The 26,480-nt window shown below is 40.1% G+C and overlaps 1 protein-coding gene across 2 annotated transcripts in view; it reads left to right on the top strand.

Moving 5' to 3' along the window:
• CDON (cell adhesion associated, oncogene regulated) overlaps positions 1-26,480 on the top strand; it is a 51,321-nt gene that overhangs the window by 12,664 nt on the left and 12,177 nt on the right. For both annotated transcript variants that reach the window (XM_070765992.1, XM_070765994.1), the window contains exons 2-17: positions 1,627-1,761; positions 1,878-2,150; positions 7,478-7,624; positions 7,764-7,907; positions 9,511-9,798; positions 9,915-10,184; positions 10,998-11,354; positions 12,424-12,713; positions 13,143-13,308; positions 13,775-13,906; positions 17,390-17,596; positions 17,698-17,879; positions 19,317-19,422; positions 19,899-20,021; positions 20,488-20,715; positions 22,857-23,143. In XM_070765992.1, coding sequence (XP_070622093.1) covers positions 1,689-1,761; positions 1,878-2,150; positions 7,478-7,624; positions 7,764-7,907; positions 9,511-9,798; positions 9,915-10,184; positions 10,998-11,354; positions 12,424-12,713; positions 13,143-13,308; positions 13,775-13,906; positions 17,390-17,596; positions 17,698-17,879; positions 19,317-19,422; positions 19,899-20,021; positions 20,488-20,715; positions 22,857-23,143 — 3,273 coding nt within the window. In that variant the 5' untranslated portion in view covers positions 1,627-1,688. The remainder of the gene's footprint in view (positions 1-1,626; positions 1,762-1,877; positions 2,151-7,477; positions 7,625-7,763; positions 7,908-9,510; positions 9,799-9,914; positions 10,185-10,997; positions 11,355-12,423; positions 12,714-13,142; positions 13,309-13,774; positions 13,907-17,389; positions 17,597-17,697; positions 17,880-19,316; positions 19,423-19,898; positions 20,022-20,487; positions 20,716-22,856; positions 23,144-26,480) is intronic.

Below are 26,480 nucleotides of genomic sequence, written 5' to 3'. Positions count from 1 at the left end.
TTTAAGTGGCATTTTGATATTGATAGAGTTGCCCTATTATGAGCTCACTGTTATAGACACACACTACAGTATTTTATTTTGATATTCTCTGAGGCAAAACAGGGTGGGTTTTTTGTTTGTTTGTTTGTTTATTATTTCTGTGCCGCCCAGTCCCGAAGACACTATATTTTTCCACCCACCCACCCCCAAAAAAATTAGAGGGAACACTGCATATATGTATAAATTCCTTGTGTCAGAATACTTTTTTCTGATATGGTCCTAAACTCTTGTTTCTGCTACAAAAGAAACTATGGGAAAAGAAAAATCCAAGTGTTAATATTTATAGTTTATTGTTTAAAAGTAGCAGAAGCCAACTAGGCTGAAGCTGTTTGGGATTATTTCCTTTTGGTAAGATGGCTAATTTGTTTGTAGAATTGTGGAGTATGCTGTGAACTTAAACAAATAACAAGATTCATACATGTTTCTACAAGTAAAAAGATTGAGGGTATTAAAGGCTTTCCATTCTGTGTTTTAGTTCTGGTACAAATGGTTGAAACTATGTTAGCTGTCAACACCTAGCTGACTGGGTTTGGAAGTTGAGCGGGATCAGCCCAGGTTAGTACTTGAGATGAGATTAGCAAGCAGTACCTGGAGGAGGAGGGCATGCCGTTTCTCTCGTGTTGCCAGGAAATTACATGGATGTGTCCATGAAGTTGAACGCCAACTTACCTTTACAGTGATCCCTCGATTAGTGCGGGGGTTGCGTTCCAAGACCTCCCGCACTAATCGATTTTCCGCGGTATAGTGGTGCGGTAGTAAAAACACCATCTGCGCATGCGCGCCCTTTTTCCATGGCCGCGCATGCGCAGATGGTGGAGCCGGGGAGCGACGAAAGTGCGGAGGCTGGCAATGGTTGTTTTTAATGTCGGCCACCCACCCAGCACCTCCAGCCTCCTCGCTGCTACCCCCCGTCCGCCCGATTCGCCCCTCTCACCGGCTTTCTTGGGGCACGAGTCCTCTTGCAGCAGCGCTGGCGGCAACAGCTTCTCGGCGTTTAGAATGCCCGCCTCCTTCCCTCCTTCCTTCCCTCCCTCCTTCCCTCCCTCCTTCCTTTCTTAAAAAGCACTTAAACAATGACAGAATAAAAACCCCCAGCCCTCACCTGTGTTTGAATTTCATTCACTCAGTCATTCATTCATTCTTCTGTATGCCACTCAGTCCCTGTATGCCTCTTTCAGCATGTCCAAAACTTCAATTTTCTCCTTAATTGTGAGTATCCTCCTGCTCTTTTTAGCGTCGCCGCCTCCACTCCGCGTGCAACGTTTAGGAGCCATCTTCCAACAAGTCTTAACAAGTTCCAACAGTTCCAAAGCTTTTTTTTGCGATTGCAAAGCTGATTGGCCGAGATTTCGGCCAATCAGCAATGGCCGACGTCAGTTTGGTGATGACGTATGACATCATCGGGCGGGAAAAACCGTGGTGTAGAAAAAAAAACGCGGACTATTTTTAAATGTATTATTTTTTTTTAAACCGTGGTATAGCGTTTCGCACTAATCGAGACCGCACTAATCGAGGGATCACTGTATACATATTTAAGCCTTGCAAAATATGCTTCGGAGATGTTGACTACACTGTCTTCTTTTGTAGGTTCCTCATTGAGTCACATTACTCTGAAGCTCTCTGCACACCAGGCTTTGTAACTTGGCATTATGCATCCTGATCCAGTAGTACCTTCACAGGAACTGCTTTTCCTTACAGTTTTCCTCTCCACTGCAGCTTCAGGTAAATTCACTTTCCTGGATATGTTCCTAATGTTCTCTTTTAGACTGATAAACGCCTGCCACTTAACAGTAGTGATAAACACCATATCTGTGTGTCTTTTTTCTCCCCCTCCCTAGAGTTGATTCCTCACTTTATTTCTGAACCTCTTTCTACCGTCCAGAAGCCAGGAGCCACTGTGAAACTTTACTGTTCCGCTGACCCCTCTACAGCTCATCTCTCTTGGATATTCAATGGAGAGAAATTGCATAAGAAAATAGAGCAAGTAGACCCACAACCCGGATCCCTTACCATTTTCTCTCTTAGCCCTTCAAACTCTGGAACCTACCAGTGTGTTGCTAGCAACAGTATTGGTGCAGTAATCAGCAGGCCTGCAACTGTGTCTGTAGCATGTAAGTTGTATTCTGATTGATGGTGAAACTGTACACCTCATAAAAATGTTATTCTTTCCATTGGCCTCTTTTGTTTCTGAGCGTTTTATATCCCTAAACAAAGCTTTTTTTCAGAGTAAGTTTAGTCACACACAAAATCAGAGCGAAGTAAAATTGTATCGATATATCTGAACTAATGTAGAAAGAAGCTTATACATTTATTCAATTTTTTTTTAATGCCGCCTTTCTCCTTAGACTCAGGGTGGCTTACAACATGTTAGCAATAGCACTTTTTAACAGAGCCAGCCTATTGCCCCCACAATCCAGGTCCTCATTTTACCCACCTCGGAAGGATGGAAGGCTGAGTCAACCTTGAGCCGGTGATGAGATTTGAACCGCTGACCTACAGATCTACAGTCAGCTTCAGTGGCCTGCAGTACAGCACTGTTCCGCCACCCCGTCTCAATGTTTTTTTTCAAACACAGAGTGGAACAGACACTTATACAAAATGAAATCTCTGTGAAGTGCTACACACATACATACACATATACATACACACACCCCATATTTTTCACTCCATAAAACGCTCCTGACCATAAGATGAACCTAGGCTTAGAGGAGGAAAACAGGAAAACAATCTGCCTCTGTCTCCCAGCATCCATCTGGTATCCATCTGGCTAGCCTCCTTGCAGCAAACAGCCTGCCTCCTCCATGTCTGTTGTCTCCACCAGGGAACACTTGCCTCCGAGCAGCTGATTGACGGTTGGGTCGACCTCCCGAAATACCGCCGATCAGCTGTTCCATGAGGTGGGGATCACTGCCCGTGTTCGCCACTGCTGCCTGTCGCCCACATTCACTCCATAAGATGCACAGACATTTCCACCCACTTTTGGGAGGAAAAAAAGTGTGTCTTAGGGAGCAAAAAATATGGTATACATAATGTAAGTTTTAAATAAAGAATGTTTAGTTATTTCTTACTTGAAAGGGAAAAAGAAATAGGTTAACCTTGTTTTTAATAAGTTTTTAAATTCTGATTTATCACATTTAATTATAAATTAAGGCTGCGCTGTTCTTCAGGTATGTAACAAAATGCAGCTTCAGATGGGCAAAATGAGATAATTCTTCAACTTCTTAATCTAAGCATGTCTTTTCCTTGACACAATGCAAGAACCTGATCCCAGTAAAAAGTAGCTTCCCTTCTAAGGCTGATGCTGTGTTGAGCAGTCCAATTATTAAATACTTTTTTTACAATTTATAAACCCTGCAAAGATTCAGCTGGTATTTTAAACAATGTGGAAACAAATGTGCCCCGCTTCCTTCTCTCCACTTCTCCCCTCCCCCCATATCTGCACAGAAGACTTATTTCTGTTGAGGGCAATTTAACTATTTCAGATCAGAAATAAAATGTCTGAATTACTCCTTTCTTATGCCTGAGCTTGATACATTTCCATTATAAATATACTTTGCTTTTGAAGCATATCCAAAATACCCATAAGAGAAAAACTTCTCATAATTGAGAAGAACAAATGTTTTTGTAGAGTACTGACCCATGGCAAGATTCTCTTGAGAGTTTATGAACATTAGTTGGTACTTACAGATGCTAAGGACTATAGAAAACTGTGAATGCATTAAGTGCGTTTAATACTGTATTGATTGCTGATGAAATGACTGCAGCAGGACCAGTATTGCAATGAATTGCCATCTAAGCAAAGTAGAATTTATCAACTTATAGTTGAGATATCAGTTAGTTTAGGTCAGCGTAGAAAAGACAAGCAGTAAAAAGTCACCTTATTGGCAAACAGTTTGATTTCCTGTTAAGATTCTGCTAATATTGTCCCTGTATTTTCCAAGGTAAATTAGCTAAATTAGCTAAGGTTCATTCTTTGTTTTAATCAGCTGTGCTGCAAAAAAGGCACAAGGTGACTGTATTCAAAATGGTTAGATATGAAATATAAATTATAAAATATGGAAAATTCAACCACTTTACATGCCATAACGCATAACATGACTTAATGTAGATAAATAGATAATCGTCCAAAGAGCAACTATTTATGGTCTACATCAGGGGTCGGGAACCTATGGCTCGCGAGCCAGATATGGCTCTTTTGATGGCCGTATCTGGCTCGCAGACAGGGCTCCTACCTGTCTATGGCCCGGGCCCCGGCGCCCGCCAAAAACTCCCCAACCCCGAAGAGAGCCTGAATAATGGGGGGGGGCAGGCCCGGCGCTTCTGCTGAGCCCAGTCTTCTCCCGGTGGCTTTCGACTCCTCCCGCCGAGGAGCTGCAAGGCTGGCCTCGGCTCCCCTTCCCTAAACCCCCGCCAGCCCCCTCCTTCCCTTCCCGCCCTGCCCTCCTTCCCCGAGGCATCCCTTGCCCATCATCCCCTGCTGGCCAATGGGGCAGCGGGACTGCTAGATGGGCAGCTCTTCCGGCGAGGGTGGGCCTCCGCCCGCGCAGAAAGCATCCTCCCTCACACCCAGCGCCGGCCATGGGGGCTTCCGCCGCCGCCTTCCGCAAGGCCCCCCAGAGGAGCCGCGTGGGTCTTCTCCTGGTGAGTCACCGCTCCCAGAGTGTAGGGGGGGGGAGCTTTGCAACCTGCAGCCGAGGCGTCCCGGGGACTTGCAGCAGGTGAGAATCGCCGCCGGAATTTCCAGCAAGACAAAAGAGAAAAAAAAGTTTCGCTTCGGAAGCGGCCGGGAGTCTGTGCTTTTGACAGCCCCCCACCCCCCGCTTCGTTTAGGGGCGTGGAGGAAATGCCGCCCTGGTGACAGGGGAGCCGATGGTAATCGCCCTTTTGATAGCTGGAGCAATTTAAAAGGGGAGGAGCTCCGGGCCAGGGAGGGGAAGGCGAGGGGGGGTGCATGAGGGAATGCCTCCCTCCCTCCCTTCCTCCGGTATAAAAACCCAGGTGAGGCGTCGCGAGGGCTCCACGCGGGGTCTTCCGGCCCGGCCCACTCAGGAGCAAGAGAGGGACAGAGAGAAAGAAAGAGGGACAGAGAAAGAAAGAGAGGGACAGAGAGAAAGAGGGACAGAGAAAGAAAGAGAGGGACAGAGAGAAAGAAAGAGAGGGACAGAGAGAAAGAAAGAGAGGGACAGAGAGAAAGAAAGAGGGACAGAGAGAAAGAGAAGGACAGAGAGAAAGAAAGAGAGGGACAGAGAGAAAGAAAGAAAGAGGGACAGAGTGAAAGAAAGAGGGACAGAGAGAAAGAAAGAGAGGGACAGAGAAAGAAAGAGAGGGACAGAGAGAAAGAAAGAGGGACAGAGAAAGAAAGAGAGGGACAGAGAGAAAGAGGGACAGAGAGAAAGAAAGAGAGGGACAGAGAGAAAGAAAGAGGGACAGAGTGAAAGAAAGAGGGACAGAGAGAAAGAAAGAGGGACAGAGAGAAAGAAAGAGGGACAGAGAGAAAGAAAGAGAAGAGAGAGAGAAAGAGAGAGGGGGGGAGAAAGGGAAAGATAGAGAGGGAGAGAGAAAGGAAGAAGAGAGATAGAAAGGGAGAGAGAGAGAGAAAGCAGGAGACAGAGAGAGGGAGAAAGAGGGAGAGATACAAAGAGTGAGTGAAAGAGAGAAGAGAGAGAAAGAAAGAGAGAAAGAAAGAGAAAGAGAGGACAGAGAAAGAGAGAGAGAGAATTAGAAAGACAGAAGGACAGAGAGAAAGGGAGAGAGAGAGAAAGAGGAAGAATAAATATTAAATATTGTATTTGTTCCCATTTTGTTTTTTACTTTAAATAAGGTATGTGCAGTGTGCATAGAGATTTGTAAAATAATAAAATAGATAATTGACATAACTTACAATGCGTTGTGTGACATGTCCAACATTCCAGCTTCTTTCTTCTGCGAATGCCTCAAAGCTGGCATTCTCTCAACATCAGGTGGGAAGAATGCCAGCTTCCAGTCATGCGCAGGAAAAAGAAGAAGCCAGACTGCTGGACTGATGTCATGCATCGCAAGCTCACAATGTAAGTTATTTATTTAATTTTTTTACTGCTAATTACCATTGTTTCAGTCCAGTTGTGGCTTTATACAGCAGGGAGGAGCATTCCTTGCTGTACTAAGTGAACATTGGAGCGATTGATCTGTCAATGGCCCTTTAAACATATTGTACGGCTCTCGCGGAATTATATTTCAAAATATGTGGCGTTTACGGCTCTCTTAGCCAAAAAGGTTCCTGACCCCTGGTCTACATCATCTATCCAGTTGCACAGGGAACACATTGGCTGGAGGAAAATGTATTGTAAATAGCGCAAACCTTATTAGGTAGTGATACTGGTCAGACAGAAAGTTGAGTTAAAGCAGTTCCTATTCTCTCCTTAACTATTTAGGAAATTATATTCTTTTGAAACCCAAAGGTGCACACTCACCTTTTAACATTGCGAAGAACAAAAGAGATTCTAAAGTTTTATAAAGAACCTGACAAAATGTAGAGCTTTTCCACTAAGGCACATTTGCAGCTGATTTATACTTATTCAGTCAAATTACCGTGTTTCCCCGAAAGTAAGACAGTGTCTTACTTTCTTTTTACCCCCAAAAGCCCCACTACGTCTTACTTTCGGGATATGTCTTACATTGGAAAAAAATTGAAAGGGTCGCGTTCCCGAAGGCATCTCCCCAGAGTCCAGAAGGGCAGCCGCGGGACAGGAGCCTCGTGAGCCCTTTTCCAAGTTCAACCTCAGGGCTCCAAGCGGCGTGCACGCGTGGAGCCACAGACGCGTGTCGGGGAAGCGTGTGTCTGGAGGGGAGGAGCCGCTCTGCGCAGTTGGGCAACCACACCTGCCTGCCAGAAAGGAGGCGGGCGAAGGAGGGCGCAGCTCCGGCCGCTCGCCTCGGAGCTGGTCGGCCTCACTGGCCGCTTACAGCCGAGCCTCGGCAGGTCTCGGTTGCTGGGACGAGCACCTTCGCTGCAAGCCGCCGCCCGCTCGGCTCGCTTCGGACCAGCGCCGTCCTTCGCTTTGCCAAGCCAGGGAAGAGGCGGTGGCGCCGCGGCGAGGCGAAGGCGAGGGGCGCGCGGGGAGCTTGGAAGCGACGTCATCGGGCTCCCCCCCCGGCAATACCCCCATGTTTCCCCGAAAGTAAGACATATGTCTTACTTTCAGGGTATGGCTTATATTAGCCGACCCCCCTGAAACCCCCGATACGTCTTACAATCGGGGGTTTCTTACTATCGGGGAAACAGGGTACTAGTTGGGAATATACAGGAGACTTTTACTGTTTTCTTATTTTTTTGTAGGAAGGGAAACTCAGCATCCAATCAGCTGAAAGCAATAACTTTTATTAAGCAAACACTTTTGGTACTGACCTACAAAACCTACCAAAAGTTGAAAGTAAAACAAAACACTTTCATTTTTTCTAGATCTTGATGATTTTGAACCTTCATGGAGAAACATAATTTCAGTGGAAGAAGGGAATACTGCTTTAATAGGCTGCAAGCTACCAAAAAGCAAACCAAAAGCACAGGTTCGCTTCCGTGTACGGGGAAAATGGCTGGAACAATCAACAGGTGAGTTTTGTGTCCCTTAGCTTATTGAGAACTGCTATGAATTTGCATTTTAATATATGATATATGTTAAACGCAGTATTTTCAACAGAAAAATCAGAATTCTTTGTAGTCTAATTAAAATAACTCTTTTTTTTATTAGAAAACTACCTTATTCTCCCATCTGGAAATCTGCAAATTTTGAATGTCTCTTTAGATGATAAGGCAACTTATAAATGTGCAGCATATAATCCAGTTACTGATGATCTCAAACTTGAACTTGCTGGACATAAGCTCGTAATCAGTAGTGAGTATTACATGTCAGTGTAATTAAACTATCAAGGTGCAGTACCATTGCTTTGCTAGGCCTCTCATCCATCTAGTTTACTGGAATGTCTGCTTGCTGAAAAGCCTTATTACCAGTAATTATATTCATCATTGTTAAATGCTGTATGTGAATGAATATTCCCAGAGTTAAGAATGTGAAGCATTTCTGGCCTTTAACTAATAACTGGTTGTTATTGAAAGCTGAATTTGCACATCATGGGAATCTTTTGTTTGTATCAAGGTCTCCAGTTCATCAAATGTCCAGCTAGAATTGGGAAAGGGTCCTGTATAAAACCTGGGTACTTTGAGTATGCTGAGCCAGTTATTGATATAAGACAATTTCTATGTTAAAATAGTTCAGAGCAGGTGAGGTATGATGCATAATGGGCAAATAGAATAGAATAGAATAGAATTCTGTATTGGCCAAGTGTGATTGGACACACAAAGAATTTGTTTTGGTACATATGTTCTCTGTATATAAAAGAAAAAATACCTTCATCAAGAATCATAAGATACATTCTGCTCTGGCAATATCACACTGCTTACAAGAGCTTGCAAAACTTTTGCCAGACCCATCCTCGAATACAGCTCATCTGTTTGGAACCCATATCGCATCTCCTTGAAAATGTCCAAAGATACTTCACCAGAAGAGCCCTTCATTCCTCAACTCAAAATAGAATACCCTATGAGACTAGACTTTCAATCCTGGGCCCAGAAAGCCTAGAACTAAGACGCCTTAAACAAGATCTAAGTATTGCCCACAAGATCATATGCTGCAATGTCCTGCCTGTCGGCGACTACTTCAGGTTCAAACACAACAACACAAGAGCACACAACAGATTTAAACTTAATATTAACTGCTCCAAACTTGACTGTAAAAAATATGACTTCAGTAACCGAGTTGTCAAAGTGTGGAACTCATTACTGGACTCCATAGTGTCATCCCCAAACTTCCAACACTTTACCCTTAGATTATCTACGGTTGACCTATTCAGATTCCTAAGAGGTCAGTAAGGGGCGAGTACAAGTGCACTAGAGTGCCTTCCGTCCCCTGTCCTTTTGCTCTCCTATATCTCCTATACCTTTCTTCTATTCCTATATCTCTTCTTCTATTCTTTCATTGATATGTTCTATTAGTATATCTTCTTTTCTGTTCTTTCTTAGATATATTTTACTATGAGTATATCCTCTATAACCTTCATCATGTATTTTACTATGTGTGTGTATATATATATATATACCCACTAAAACTCATTGTGTATTGGACAAAATAAATAAATAAAATAAATAACAATGATAGTCTGGGTACAAATAAGCATTCATAACAACTCAGCTGCAAATGACAGAAAAAGCTTGGCAATTTAAACTTAGACTTTTTACAAGCTTTGAATTTAGCCAAATATCACAAATAACAGATTACAATTAAATATCTTCTAACTTCTTCAGTGGATAATTACAGCAAAAATATATAAGAATTGCAAACAAACCAAAATACTTTGAGGGGGAGGGAAACAACTTAGAATCCAAGGAATTTGATTTAACTTATTGGAAAAGCTCACACTACCTTTCTCCTCAATTTGCAGATTCTTCCTCAGCGGATTTTCATATTCTTCATCCAACCAGTTCTCAGGCATTGGCAATACCTCAACATAGACCTCTGATGTTGGAGTGTGTAGTTAGTGGGCTGCCTGTTTCTTACGTTCACTGGTATAAAGATGGCAGAGATGTGCTCATTCAGAACAGATGGAAGCTTTTTCATTCACATCTTACCATTGATTCTGTGGATCTATCTGATGCGGGAAATTATTCGTGTGTTGTCCAAGATAATTCTGGAGTTGTGAAATACGTGAACTACAGCTTAAATGTGCTTGGTACGATGACGACTTTTCATTTACAAATTCAGAGTCAAAATACTGCTGCTGCAACAGAATGAAATGGGATATAATGCTTCCTTTTTCTTTTCTTTTCTTTTCCTCTTTGGTTTTAGAACCCGCTTCTATATCAAGAGGATTACAAAATCAGTTAGTGTCTTGGGGCAAAAATTTGCATCTATCTTGTGAAATACATGGAAATCCTTTACCTAATGTTACCTGGTACCATAATGGAATTCCCATCCATTTTTCTTCCCGGCACTTTCCTTCAGGAAACAAGCTGAGAATAAATCAAATTGTTCCAGAAGACACAGGATTGTATCAGTGTTTAGTAAACAACGGCATTGGATTTTCACAGTCTACTGGGAGATTTCATTCCCAAGCAGGTAAAAAGCATGTGATACATTTTTTCCTACCCTCCTTTATACAGAAATGGCTTGTTGGTTTTGTGGGCTATTTCTAGTGAGTAAATCTTGACCACTGACCTATGCATTGAATTGTAAGACCTGGTCAATTTTTGACACTGTTAGGAAACCTTTTTCATTATAAACTTTCCTGAGCTCTAAAATTATCCACAGAGCTCTTACTGCAGCGGATGGCACAAGTTGTGAATTGTCATCCACTTGTGTATTAATCTTCTAAGAACTTATGTCTGTTATTTAGAGTGTTATTACCTGCAATAAATACCTACAATATTTGAAGGTTGCCATTCCTTCTCCCCTCCTTACTATCCTTGTACTTTTTGTATGTTTAACATATGAGACAATTAATTTGATTCATGAGGTAGTTCATCTAAAGCAGTATGTAAATATTTAAAATAAACAAAAATAATCACTGGGACCTTTATTTTTCCCTACCAATCCAAGTTTCTTCCATATAGCTAGTCTCCGATGACAGTTCAGTTCTCTCGAGAAGATCTTTTATTGTGTTAAGAGAAGAAACTGCTAGTTATACTAGCTGCCTTGAGTCACTTATCAAAATAATAAAAGTAGGGAATGAATAAAAAATTATATCTGTAATTCAAGGTATTCTGCAAATGTATAGTCATAGGATTATTATTTCATGTTATTCTTTGAAGCTTCGCAGTCTTTTCTGTGGATGTGTTAGTCTCTCTCTCTCTCATATGTGGGTGATGAATATATTATATATATGGGTGAATAGTAAATGGTATTTTTATTCTGCTTTTATTTTTTAACCAGACAAAAATTCCAAGCCAATTATAACTTCACTGCCAGCAAATACCAAAATGATAGAAGGTGACACTGTGTCATTGTCATGTAATGCCACTGGAGTGCCCACCCCTGTAATTCGTTGGTACAACAGGCATGGAGTAATTAGCAGCCATCCTTCACAGGTGCTCTACTCAAAATCACATAAATCATCGCCCCAATCAAGAAGTGGCAACTCTGTTGCCGACAGAGCCTACTTCATCATGTCTCGCAGTGGATCAAGTTCCTTATATATTCAGCCTCTTACAGCAGAGCATGCTGGAAAATACATCTGCGAAGCAACAAATGATTATGGACTTGCTCATTCAGAGACTTTCCTCACAGTTGGTGAGTGCCATCCTAATTGTCTTACTAAATAGTGTGCAAATATTTGGGCATTTGAATGGAGGTTTGCACTAGTTGAATGTCCACAAATTTCCGCATTGTAAATTTATACATTTTATAGCTCATCAAATTTCTGTTGCTTTCTATGCTTTTTCTGTGCCAGATCTTTGCAAATTAGGTGAATTATTTAAATCATAGTTGTCTGTTTCTAGAATTATGGCCTATAATCAACACTTATAACAGCAGAGATTATAAGTGTGTTCTGTTTTGAGGTCAGCTGGGTTCAACTTGATGATGTTGCTGACACATTAGCATTCCTGTTGAAACAATTAAACTTTCTTCCTCCTTCATTTTTAATGAATCAGCTACCCACAGCAGGCTGATTAGTATTTCAGCGGAGGCAGGCAAGCAGGCATAAAGTATTGCACAATGAAATGTTTACTTTACAAATTCTTTCTATTACTTTTTTCAATGCAACTTTGAACTGTCATTAAACAAAAGTAAGTTGAAGATTACTGCATTGAAAGCATTTTATATGCAATACTACAGGCTACTTCTGCTGACTTCCAGCAGTTCAGCAGTTTGAGTTTCACCTGCTCAAGGTTAACTCAGCCTTCCATGCTCCCAAGAATAGTAAAATGAGACCCAGATTGTTGGGGGCAATAGGCTGACTCTGTAAACCTGTAAGCCTATAAAGCACAATGAAATGGTATATAAATCTAGGCGCTATTGTGATTGTTGTTTTCAACATAGGTTTAGCCATGCATGTACTGTAAGTATCTAGAAACCATGGGGACCCTTGCAATGGGATTTAAAACTGTTCTTACTTGCTGCTATAATCTAATTCACTTTTTAAAAGATATAACTCACTTTGTGATGATATACATTAGTTCAGTTATTTATTATTATTTATTTATTAGATTTGTATGCCACCCCTCTCCGCAGACTCGGGGCGGCATACAAGTCTAATTAATAAATAAGTCTAATTAGTAAATATGAAGAAAGGTTGATGGGAGAAGTGATAGTATGATATTAAAGATCTTCTGAGCCGATGCCTATCTTCCTTCTGCAGTTCCCTATGAAGCCAATACAAAAACCGAAGCACCTCCTTTCGAATTTGCCCAGAATGATGATGGAGATGAAGATCTTGATTCAGAAATGGGCGTCCCCAGAAAGTCTCCAGCCGAGATTCTTACTGATAAAACTGCTACAGAAAAAGCATCCAGTGGCATTTCCCCACCCGAAGCTCCCATCATTCTCAGCCCTCCACAAACACTTAAACCAGACCAGTATAACCTGGTCTGGCGATCTGGAAAGGATGGTGGTCGGCCAATCAATGTTTATTTTGTGAAATATCGCAAGGTAGGACCATCCTGGCTCTGAGCATATAAAAGTTTTTGTGGCTTAAAAAGAAACCTTGGAAAGCTAAGGTATCCTAGTATAAACTATGAGAGAGGAGAAAATGGGACACTGCTCTACATCAATTTAAAGCATTAGTAGTAATAGAAATTAATGAAAGTTGGCCTGTTTTAAACATCTTTGTTTAAAGATGTTTTGTTTAAATGGGTGTTTTATTACAGGAAGATTGAAATTTCCCTTTTGCAGTATGTGAAGGAACTTTTCTGGAGATCCTAAGCATCAGCTTGCCTGTGCCTTTGTTTTCAAATACAGTTTGGAACATAGATAGCAACTATATAAATAATACAGTTCAACATTAGAACCAGCAAATTGTTTACCTGCCTTCCTATAAACTTAAGTTTTTGATATCATTTTTTAATTCTCCTTTTTCAGCTGGATGGCAATGTTACTAATTGGTATACAATCCGTGTTCCTGGGAGTGAAAATGAACTTAGTCTTACAGAACTAGAACCTTCCAGTCTGTATGAAGTCTTGATGGTTGCAAAAAATGATGCTGGCGAAGGTCAACCTTCCATGCTTACTTTTCGTACGAGTAAAGGTAAGAAAGCTTTTTGTTAGACTACGCATCATTCCCTGAGATATATTTTAGGTGGCTGAAGTTTGCAGACTTGGAAACCTCTGACATGTTTCCCCTAACAAAGAGTTCCTTCTCATTTCCCAAAGCAGCAGAGGAAATGCCAAAGCAGGGTAGAATCAAATCCCCCCCTCCCATGAGCAACTCTGTCAAAGATGTTTCATATGTGGAAGAGCATTTCGTAGACATTTCACATTGATTTACTTGTGGATGCTCAAATACTCTCTTCTCTTATAACTCACTTTCATGTAAGAGCTTTCTTTGAGTATCAGTATTTAAACAGAGCAACATGAGTAGTTTACAGGGTTTTAAAGCATTTTTGTTGCCTGCTTGCCTAGAATAATATGAAAGGGGCTAACACTAAAAAGACTAAAAAAGTACCTGAAGACATCTTAAATTATTTCCTGAATACACTTTTTTTTTTCCTCAGAAAGGTCATCTTCTTCAAAAATATCACAGACTCCCTCTCAACCAATTGGCATTCCTAAACATCCTGTCGATCAGGAAGGAACTACCAACAATTTCGGCGTGATCCTTCCAGATCTGTCTCGACATAGTGGCGGTAAGTCCCACCAATGCATCTGAAAATAATACTGTTGAAACATCAACTTTAACCACCTTTCAAATCTTTTGTTCATTGTGCACTTTCAAGTTCATTGGTGTGTTTAACGGAACAAATTTCAAAAGAAAATAAGAGAGCATCTTTTTCAAATTATTAATTAATTAGATTTCTATGCCGCCCTTCTCCTGAGACTCAGGGCGGCTCACAACAAATAAATAAAGAACGTCTAAGAAATCTAATATTAGAACACACTAAAAAACCTACAAATCTAAAAAACATGCCATTTAAATTCTAAAATCCCAATATATTTATCCACATTCAACCTCTCATTCAATCATAGGCCAGGGGAGATGTTAAAATTTCAGTGGCCCCAGGCCTGCCAGCAGAGATGCGATTTTAAGACTGGGAGGTTGGGGCAGATGAATCTCCAGGGGGAGTTGATTCCAAAGTGCCGGGGCTGCAACAGAGAAGGCTCTTCCCCTTAGCCCCGCCAATCGGCATTGCCTGGTTAACGGGACCTGGAGAAGGCCAACTCTGTGGGACCTAACCGACTGTGGAGGTACATGAGAAAGAAGATGGTCCTGTAGGTAGTCTGGTGCAGTGCCATGTAGGGCTTTATAGCTCATAACCAACACTTTGAATTGTGTTTAATCCGCAGCCAATGCAGCTCACGGAGTATTTCAGAAACATGGGCATATCTTGGCATGCCCATGATTGCTCGTGTGGCTGCATTTTGCACAAACTGTAGTCTCCGAACACTCTTCAAAGGTAGCCCTATGTAGAGAGCAACATATGCTTTGCATGAAGACTGTGTAGCTTAAAGATTAGATAGCAGATGATTCACCAGGGCCTGGTACCTGCAAAGTGTGTCTGAGTGTCTGTATCATAATAAGATTGGTGGATAAATAGGCTGAACTTATATAAGGCTGCTTCCTTTGTTGCAGTTAATGATTTTAGACAGTATTACCAGAAAATGCTTCAATGTTTTATATAACTAATGCTGAGGAGAATGAATGCGTCATCTAATTTAATGATCTTAGACAGCTTTAGATGATTAATTGCCTTTTTTCGGGAAGCAATCAATTCTTTTGAAGCAAGTAGCAACCTTCTACTTCGGAATATTACATACTTCTGGTAATAGCACAATTATGTTTAATTCAAAATATCGGCTTGGATTATCCTACTGTTTTTCTATGCCATTTGTTTCATTAATCAGCTTTAGGTTATATGCCAAGATGTTAAAATTAAAGGAAGTTATACAGTGATACCTCGTCTTACGAATCCCTCTTCTTCCGAACTATTTTCACCTTATGAACCCGCCGCCACCACTGGGAAACCCCACCTCCGGACTTCCGTTGCCAGCGAAGCGCCCATTTTTGCACTGCTGTGATTTTGCTGAGGCTCCCCTTGCTGGGAAACCCCACCTCCGGACTTCCGTTGCCAGCGAAGCGCGTGTTTTTGCGATACTGGGATTCCCCTGCAGTATCTGAAAATCGTGAAAGTCTGGAGGTGGGGTTTCCCATGGAGGGGAGCCTGAGGGGAATCCCAGCAGCGCAAAAACAGGCATTTCAGCTGGCAAAAGGGGTGAATTTAGGGCTTGGCAAAAGGGGTGAATTTAGGCACTTCAGCTGGCAAAAGGGGTGAATTTAGGGGTGAATTTAGGGCTTGCACGCTATTAATCGCTTTTCCATTGATTTCTATGGGAAACATTGTTTTGTCTTACAAACTTTTCACCTTACGAACCTCGTCCTGGAACCAATTAAATTCATAAGACAAGGTATCACTGTACTTAGTTAGATTTTTAACATTAATTAAATATTTTCTGTTACTAAAATAAATGCTAATATAGGGCATGTTCTGTCACTCTGGTTATACAGTATTGCAAAAAATGTACAGATTTTATAACTTACGAGATTTAAGGACTATCCCAATGTGTTATGATTGGGTCAATATATATAAAACCACAGCATATATCATTAAAGTGTCTAAAAACCCTCAACAAACTAGAACATTATATACCACAACTCTAAAGCATTTCAAAATGGTTTTATTATTGTAAATTAATTTCAAACAATGCAGTCAAGTTTCATATCTTGAATATAATATCCATTCTGCTAAAGTTCTGAACTATTTGAATCAATGTACAAAGGTAAATTGGAAACATCTTAAAAATACACAGTTTTTCACTGTTGCACTGTATCTTTCTTTTTTCTTTCTTCACGATGTATCTTGTACAACTTGATATAAAACATACAAAAAAGAGTTATTCCAACTAAAAAAATGTTGGAATAATATCTCATTATTATTGTAATCAGACTTACTAACAATCCTTTTCTCCCCTTTTCTGTTTCCACTGCTATCTAACTTCAAGTGAGTTCAGTAAGTATTAACGTAATCTGCATGGTTTTGAATACTAGCTTTTTGGTGGGGGAAGGGATGCCTTTGAGTCAGTTTTTGACTTCTGTGGACCTCCAGGCAAATCTTAGCAAGATTTTCCAAAAATAGTTTGCCATTGTTTTTTTCCTACAAGTAAAATGAAAGTGACTGGCCCAAAATCATTCAGCTGGCTTCATGTTTATGCTGGACTAGAATTTATAGTCTCCTAGTTTCCATCCTGGTGCCTTAACCACCTAAGCTGCCAATACTTAACAGAGATAGTAATAAAGTTTTCATGAATCTACGAATTTCACTTTACATTTGAGAATCACTATCATGCAAAAACTATTTAGCTTCTTTCAAATAAACTGAACTTATTTTGGCATTATCTGGCTTCTTTGTCCATTTCCATGGTTGTGAATTAAGTTACGCAATTCTCTTTGGTGTGCTAATGCTTTAGGATCCATATGTTCTGGATTCACTCACTATTGTTGCATAGTATAGTCAATAAATTGTAGCAGCCATACAATGTTTTGCTTGTTTGACTGATTCCTTAAGTACCTTTGGTTCTGTCTTTGAAAACTGGAAATAAGTTGCATTTCAGGAAGGATTTTCTAGAATTAAATCTTAAGTTACCTTGTGTAGACCAAACTAAGGAACCCATGCCACATAGGGTAAGAATACATCTATTGCAGCAGCTGTAGTAACATAATTTTATGATTTGGAATACATAGAAACATAGAAGACTGACGGCAGAAAAAGACCCCATGGTCCATCTAGTCTGCCCTTTTACTATTTCCTGTATTTTATCTTACAATGGATATATGTTTATCCCAGGCATGTTTAAATTCGGTTACTGTGGATTTACCAACCACGTCTGCTGGAAGTTTGTTCCAAGGATACACTTCCCCCTTCCCTCCTTTTATCTTAGTGTGAACTAGAGAGGAGCTTCTTGAAATGGGCTTATCTTCTACTCTGATTGTTATCTTCTTCTGTCTTGCAAGTCCAACATTGGGTGCATCTTTTTAATTTGACTGACAAATAACCTACTGATATAAAAATCAATGTATTTTTTTTTTAACAAGATTTGTGTAATTTCTTTTCTAGTTCCTGAGGCACCAGATCGGCCTACTATTTCAACAGCATCAGAAACCTCCGTTTATGTCACTTGGATCCCACGGGCAAATGGCGGATCGCCCATCACTGCCTTTAAAGTAGAGTATAAGCGTGTTAACAGAAATAACGAATGGCTAATTGCAGCAGATAACATCTCTCCATCTAAACTTTCAGTAGAAGTTGACAATTTGGATCCAGGTATTTATATTTATGCCTTGTTCTAATGTTGGCCATTTCTCCTTCCCCAGAATGGTATTTATTTAATCTCATTCTCTCTCTCTCTTTTTTTTTCTTGAAAGGAACTGCATATAAGTTCCGTGTAATTGCTGTTAATAACTATGGCGAAAGCCCTCGAAGTTCTCCATCTCGACCATATAACGTAGCTGGCTTTACCAATCGATATTCCAACCGCCCCATCGCAGGACCTCACATTGCTTATACTGAAGCAGTCAGTGACACCCAGATTATGTTAAAGTGGACTGTAAGTATCCAGTTCTTTTTATGGAAATAAATGTTTATGTGTTTTTTTTTTAAAAAAAGAGACATGGGTGAACAGTGCAGTCAGGCAGTAGGGAAAGCAAGTAGGATGCTTGGCTGCATAGCTAGAGGTATAACAAGCAGGAAGAGGGAGATTATGATCCCGCTATATAGAATGCTGGTGAGACCACATTTGGAATACTGTGTTCAGTTCTGGAGACCTCACCTACAAAAAGATATTGACAAAATTGAACGGGTCCAAAGACGGGCTACAAGAATGGTGGAAGGTCTTAAGTATAAAACGTATCAGGAAAGACTTAATGAACTCAATCTGTATAGTCTGGAGGACAGAAGGAAAAGGGGGGACATGATCGAAACATTTAAATATATTAAAGGGTTAAATAAGGTCCAGGAGGGAAGTGTTTTTAATAGGAAAGTGAACACAAGAACAAGGGGACACAATCTGAGGTTAGTTGGGGGAAAGATCAAAAGCAACATGAGAAAATATTATTTTACTGAAAGAGTAGTAGATCCTTGGAACAAACTTCCAGCAGACGTGGTAGATAAATCCACAGTAACTGAATTTAAACATGCCTGGGATAAACATATATCCATCCTAAGATAAAATACAGAAAATAGTATAAGGGCAGACTAGATGGACCATGGGGTCTTTTTCTGCCGTCAGACTTCTATGTTTCTATGTTTCTATGTTTCTACATTGTGTGTGCAATAAAACCATTTTCTCACTAACTGTCATTAGGTGTAGACCAGAGGTCTTCAAACTTGGCAACCTTTAAGACTTGTGGACTTCAACTCCCAGAATTCCACAGCCAGCTGTGCAGTACAAGTACAAGTCTTAAAGTTGTCAAATTTGAAGACCTCTGGTGTTGACAATGCTTTCTAAAGAACTTATAACATTTAAAAATACAAATGCTATTCTAAACAGGCTGTGGTTTTCATACGGTCATTTTCCATTTTGGTAGTTCATATTATTTATTGTTTAGTACAGTATAAAAAGTAAAAGTGAGTGATGAGAATCTAATAGAATATTCAAATGAAATATTAAATGTTGATATCTTAATTTTTTTAATCTTAGGTTCTAATTCTAGTTGTTTCAGTTTTTAATGATTGAATATGTGAGTTAATTTTTAAAACTGAGATGGAAAAGATGGAAATGCACTATAAAATGATCCCCCCCCCCTGCTTAGTGCTTCAGTTTAATTTTGGGGTGGGTTTATTTTTTGTTTTTTGCAGTTTAAGAGTGTTATAAAATATTTATATTGTTATATACTGTTTTATTACTGTTGTTAGCCGCCCCGAGTCTGCGGAGAGGGGCAGCATACAAATCCAATAAATAAATAAATAAATAAAATATCTTCTCCATATCTTATTCCTTATTGAATATTCTGAATTCTCACATATTTAAACATTTCTGTTTTAGTATATTACTTCAAGTAACAACAACACGCCTATCCAAGGATTTTACATTTATTATCGCCCAACGGATAGTGACAATGATAGTGATTACAAGCGAGATGTTGTAGAAGGTAAGTTCTGTGCACAAGTCCTTTGCTTTGTTTGTTAATGCATGGAGGCTTGGTTAAATGAGATGTAAATATTATCCTTTCATAATTATACTTATTAAGACTGTACAGTAATAACCCATTGGATATACTGTATTACATTTTTGTACTCATACTTTTAGAGAGCAGCGGGTTAGAAAAGGCTGTCACAGAAGATACCATTTGCCTAAGCATGACCGTATAAAAACTATTTATCAGATTTGTCAATTATTTAATTTAGGAATTAATTGCCTTTTTTGTATGTGTACAAAATGGACCATGAGGTCTTTTTCTGTCATCAATCTTCTATGTTTCTATGTTTCTACATACTCTATGAATGCAGAGTTTCTTAGACTTTTAACTTTTGTCTCATATAAAATTTCTACTCCCTTTTTAAACAATGCATTTCGTTTGAAAGAATGCAGTTCTATTAAATAGCATTTCTCTTTGCTCCTTCCCAGGTACAAAACTATGGCACTTGATAAACCACCTACAACCTGAAACCTCGTATGATATTAAAATGCAGTGCTACAATGAAGGAGGAGAAAGTGACTACAGCAATGTGATGATATGTGAAACCAAAGGTAAGAAACAATTGTGGGGTCTTTGGTGCTCTCTGAGCTTGGTGGTTTTCTTGCAGATGCTTCATTACCAAACTAGGTGATGTTATCCATCATCACCGCTTCTGATCATAAATCTGCTTATTATTAAACAAACTTGGTCAGTTTTAAAAGCAGATGGTTATCAAAAAGGGGAAAATATTGTTTAACTAGCATATATCTTATTATGCTTTCTAAATTGAAACATTGCTCTTTAAATTGAAGGCTGGTAGAATAATTTGGCAATCTTTACCTTCCCTCCTGTTTTTTTTTTTCATTCTTCTATTATTGTTTGTGATTTTTTACTGCATGCCAAAACAAATGCATTTAATTTTAATAACTAATTGATTTAATAATTTTAAAGCATTTTCAGCTGTTGCTGAAGTTCTGCCTAAGGTGAGAATAACAATTGTCTGAATTCACCATTTTAATTTTTTTTCATTCCAATTAGTGAAACGGTCACCTGGAGCATCCGAATACCCTGTAAAAGACCTTAGTACACCACCTAATTTCCCTGACCGTGGAATTGGGAGCAATGCAGGTCAACCAAATGGTTCAATGCGGAGTGGCAACATGTTGTATCTCATTGTCGCTTGTGTCCTTGGAGTGATGGTTTTCATTCTGATTGTCTTTATTGCCATGTGTTTATGGAAGAACCGCCAGCAAAATGCCTTGCAAAGTATGTCCCTTTTCATGCATAACAGCCCTGTTTTATTAATAGGCCATATATGATAAATCATAGTTGCAACCATTAATCATAAGTAATCAACTAATAAATCACAAGAAACCAAAAGGGAAAGATAGTAAGAAAGATGAGAAAAGATGAGGAATGAGACATTGCTATGGGAATTAAGTTTTCAACAGGGTGATGGAAAAGCCACCTTTATGTCTGGTTGTTTTGGCATGCAATGCTCTATAGCAGCATCCGGAGGGGAGAAGTTGAAATAGATCATGCCCAGGATGTGAGAAGTCTGTAGGTATTTTCTCAGCCCTCTTCCTGGTGCGTGCAGTACAGAGATTCTCAGTGGAAGGCAGGCTGTTTTTTCTGCAGTCCCAACTATCCATTGAAGTCTGTACCTTCCACATGTCATCCCTGCTTTATCATTACTGTGGAAGAAAAGACAATTTCCACAGGAAATTGTTTTTTTTTTCACCCTGCAAATCCTATATTATGCGGGTAGTAACAAAAAAGCTGTGTAGTAATAAAAAAATGAAACATCAAACTATGTTTATGACTTAGCTAAATAAGTTAACCATTTTGATACCATCCAATGTTTTATTTTTAACCAACTTTATTCATGTTTTTACTATTTTATTTTAATCTTTACTACTGTTTAATATTCCTCGCCCTGGCCATAATAAAGTACGATTGACCAAGTCACAATGAAACTAATGAAACTAAGTAATCCATAAGTATTGCTATGTATTTTTATCACAATCTCCACTTAAACATGAATGTAAGTAAAGACAGCAAGTTTGTAAATATGCAATGCAATTTAATGCTTATTCTGACCCCATGCCTTTCTGTTTTGGCTAATGGGAATTAAGTCTTGGCAGAGATTCATCTTTATTATTATTTTAAGTGAAGCCAACTATGCTGTTTGCTTTAAATTATATTTAGGAAGATTCTTCTTATTGTAAGATTTGATATAGACCAGACGTGTCAAATTAAATATCATTGAGTGTTCTGTTGGGCTCTCTGGTAGAATCCTCCCAAAAATTCACAGGTACAAATTTCAGACACACACACGTTTGAAAATTCAAAACAATGTTCTTTATAATGAAAATTCACTATAACCAAGTCCTCTTTTGGTATAGCAAAGAGCACTCGTCTCCAAACAAACTGGTAATTTGTACAAGTCCCTTATCAGTTCTGTGATACTTAGCTTGCAGTTGTGAGGCAATTCACAGTCCTTCTTCTTTCACAAAATGACACACACTTTGCTCTGGTTTAGTTTCAAAGCGGAGAAAAATCAGCACACAAAAAGTCAAAGTCAGTAAAGCAGTCACGAAACACAACGATCAGATAATCCTCCACAATGGCCAAACCCACAGGCTGCTATTTATAGCAGCCTCACTAATTACCACAACCCCACCCAACCACAGGTGGCCTCATTTTCTTTGATAATAATCTCTCAGTTGTTGTTGCCTATGCATTGCTCTCCGCATGCGTGGCTATATCATTAACTCTTGTTCTGAATCCAAGGAGGAGCTAGATAATTGATCTCCTTCTGAGCTGTCTGCCACACTCTCCTCCTCCCTGTCACTCATGTCTTCTTGGTCAGAGGAGCCTTCATTAGCAGATTCCACCGGGGGCAAAACAGGCCTGCAGCATGTGGATGTCTCCCCCACATCCACAGTCCTTGGGGCAGGAGCAGGGCCAGAGCTAACCACAACAATTGAGAATCGCATCAGGTTGTATATGACCTTGGGGTGTGTGGCCAGCTCGACATCATTTGTGTCGGGTGCCTGTGGTGGCCTGAGAGCTCTGCCAGTAAAACACAGCTTCCAAGCTCCTTTTTCGGATGTGAATGGTCTCCTGCAATCCTCTGCCAATGAAAATAGAGCTGGGGAGAGTCACACACAGCCCTCCTGAGCTCCATTTTCACTGGCAGAGGCACCTGTGGGCTAGATCTAAACACCTTGCACGCTAGATCTGGCCCCCAGTCCTTGAGTTTGACACCCCTGCTATAGACTACAATTGCTAATTGACATGGTATATAAATGCAGGGGAGAATAGGTCACGATTTTTGTCTACATGTAGTAATCGAAGTTTTATTGCAATTTCTAAATGATTTTTTTTCTTCCTTGTTTCTATAGAGTATGACCCTCCCGGCTATCTCTACCAAAGTACAGATATCAATGGACAGATGGTCCAGTATACAACGCTCCCAGGCACAAGCCGCATTAATGGTGGCGTACATGGAAACTTTATCAGTAATGGAAAACAACATAATGGATGCCTCCACCTCCATCATAAGGTTGCTAATGGAATGAATGGGATCATGAATGGTGCCGTCAATGGAGGAACTGGGGTTTATCCAGGACATTCTAACTCCCTCTCCAGAACCCACATAGAATATGAACACACCCATCACATAGGAAATGTAAGTATGCGCAATGCTTTATCAGTCAAGCTCTTGAAGCTTTGGTTGTTATGAACATTAGAAAGGAAAGTGAAGACCTTCAGTCTACTTGAAAGAGAGATATTGCAAATTTATTTATTTATTTATTTATTGGATTTGTATGCCGCCCCTCTCTGTAGACTCGGGGCGGCTAACAACAATAATAAAAACAGCATGTAAATCCAATACTACAACAACTAAAAAACCCTTATTTTAAAACCAATCATACCTACAAGCAAACATACCATGCATAAATTGTAAAGGCCTAGGGGGAACGAGTATCTCAGTTCCCCCATGCCTGATGGCAGAGGTGGGTTTTAAGGAGCTTACGAAAGGCGAGGAGGGTGGAGGTAATTCTAATCTCCGGGGGGAGTTGGTTGCAGAGGGCTGGGGCCGCCACAGAGAAGGCTCTTCCCCTGGGCCCCGCCAAACGGCATTGTTTAGTTGACGGGACCCGGAGAAGGCCCACTCTGTGGGACCTAACTGGTCGCTGGGTTTCGTGCAGCAGAAGGCGGTCCCTGAGATAATCTGGTCCGGTGCCATGGAGGGATTTATAATGTCACATGGAGGGATTTATAATGTCATATCATTTTCATCTTGTTCTTGAAGATTATATTATTAGATACGTATTAAAGTATTGCTAACATGTTGTAAGCCGCCCTGAGTCTAAGGAGAAGGGCAGCATAAAAATTGAATTATTATTATTATTATTATTATTATTATTATTATTATTATTATGTCACTAAAATTAAAGACTTCATCATAAAACAATAAACATGCACTTAATGATACTTTAAAAGCCATCTTTGTTAATGTACCATTTGGAAACCTGAACATCTTCATTACTTATAGGCCATATGTTCCTCCCATGTGCTCATTATGTATAGGCCCTAAGTTACTGAATTTGTAACAGTCAAGAGTTTTCTAATGTAAACATGTTGCTGAATGGAAACAAACAAAGATTTCGTCATTCCCGTGGTTGCTGAGAAGTTCTGTTAGTGGGCAAAAGTGCGTGTTTTGGTTTAAACTTTCAGTTTCTAGAAATTTAAAAAAATACTGTGTTTCCCCAAATATAAGACCCTTTCTTATATTTTTTTGAACCCTGGAATAAGCATTTGGCCTTATTGCTCTGCACTCAAAAGCCCGATTGGTCTTATTATCAAAGGATGTCTTATTTTGGGGGGAAACAAGGTAGTACGTTAAAGAATAAGGGTTTTGTATATAAATTTGTGAAGCTGATCAAATTCAGGCTCAGTTTAAGAATTAATACTTCAGATGGATTAGGTTTAAAAGGTTTTAAACCATAAGAATGTAACAAAATATTTTATAGTCATGTAATGCTATTTTACCAAATAGTGAATATACATAGGCAAATACAATGTGAAGTTAGAGATAACAAGCACATAATTTGTATTAAGGTAATTTGTATTAAGTTTCAATGTTTGTTTGTATTCTGCAGTGTCTTCCTGCCAAAAAAGTAGACGTAACTAGCAGATCAAATTTCTGCTTTCCTAATATTAAGGGATCTCCCCCCACCATCCCCAGCAGATTTAATGAGGACAGAGTGGAAGGAAAAAGTAATTTTAATCATGGGTACAGAAATCAGTTTGAATAATGTTGGATACAGCTTTTTGTGTGCTTGAAAACTACATTCATGTCATCCTGATAATTTAACTGTCCATTTCCATACCTTAGATTTTATTTCATATTAATAATAAGGGCATTTGCTCTTAGAGAAAACCAGTTCTAGTTCCATTTTAGTAATGAAAACTGGTTGGGAGACTTTGGGCCAGTCACTCTGAGCCAGAAGTTGTGGGCTGAGACAGACAACCATTCCTGTCACAGCTAGTGGATCAATACTGAGTTCATCGGGGGGGGGAAAACCACACCAGATCCTGCCGTTGCAGGAACAGTGCTAAAAAGTGGGGGGGGGGGTGTCTTTTGAATATCCATACAAACTCTTGTATTATGTTGAGATTTTGATAACATCAGATTAGGGAATTCCTAGCAGACAAGATACTCACTTTTTAAAAAATATGTACAGATTTATTTATTTATTTATTTATTATTTAGATTTGTATGCCGCCCCTCTCCGAAGACTCGGGGCGGCTCACAACAAGATAGAACAAATCATAAATAACTAGAAAACTTTTAAATTTATACAAGATTTAAAAGAACCCCATATACTAACAGACGCACACACAAACATACCATGCATAAATTAAACATGCCCGGGGGAGGTGTTTCAATTCCCCCATGCCTGACGGCAGAGGTGGGTTTTAAGGAGTTTACGGAAGGCAGGGAGAGTAGGGGCAGTTCTAATCTCTGGGGGGAGTTGGTTCCAGAGAGTCGGTGCCGCCACAGAGAAGGCTCTTCCCCTGGGGCCCGCCAACCGACATTGTTTAGTTGACGGGACCCGCAGAAGGCCCACTCTGTGGGACCTAATCGGTCGCTGGGATTCGTGTGGCAGGAGGTGGTCTCGGAGATATTCTGGTCCAGTGCCATGAAGGGCTTTAAAGGTCATAACCAACACTTTGAATTGTGAACGGAAATTGATCAGCAGCCAATGCAGACTGCGGAGTGATGGTGAAACATAGGCATACCTAGGTAAGTCCATGACTGCTCTCGCAGCTGCATTCTGCACGATCTGAAGTTTCCGAACACTTTTCAAAGGTAGCCCCATGTAGAGAGCATTACAGTAGTCGAACCTCGAGGTGATGAGGGCATGAGTGACTGTGAGCAATGAGTCCCGGTCCAGATAGGGCCGCAACTAGTGCACCAGGCGAACCTGGGCAAACGCCCCCCTCGCCACAGCTGAAAGATGGTTCTCTAATTTGACATATGCCAAGTCATTTTGTGACTAAGCTGTACTTCAGATCTAATTTTAAGTAGGTGCCCTTAATTACATTTCAGTGTGCCAAAACCCGGGGCTCATAAATGAGGAATTCCTTTTTTTGGTCCTTGTTCATCCACACCATAACATCTGCTTTCTTTTTAAATACTTCCTTTTTTAAGAATGAACTATTGTATTCATGTCTGTTTTGAAAAGCATAGTTCTTAGGCCTACTTTAAATAGTGCTTTCTCTATTCATGCTGAGCTGAAGACAGTTTAGATAGAGCTTTAAGGTTGGAGGAGTAAAGAATGCAGGTTGATAATGCAGTTTGTGCTGCTTGAGTAGCAACAACTCGGGAGGAGCCACTTAGATTGGAGGTCCTACACAAAACCGTTTGGATGTTTTATGGGAAACCAGGACCGTGTTCAAAAATTAAGTAACATCATCTGCTTGGAGTGAGAGGGCAATTGTTTGTTCTGGTAATT

Source organism: Erythrolamprus reginae, chromosome 12 (assembly GCF_031021105.1).
Source record: "Erythrolamprus reginae isolate rEryReg1 chromosome 12, rEryReg1.hap1, whole genome shotgun sequence".
In the NCBI taxonomy this organism is placed as follows: Eukaryota; Metazoa; Chordata; class Lepidosauria; order Squamata; family Dipsadidae; genus Erythrolamprus; species Erythrolamprus reginae.
This window is presented reverse-complemented; position numbering and strand designations above follow the sequence as displayed.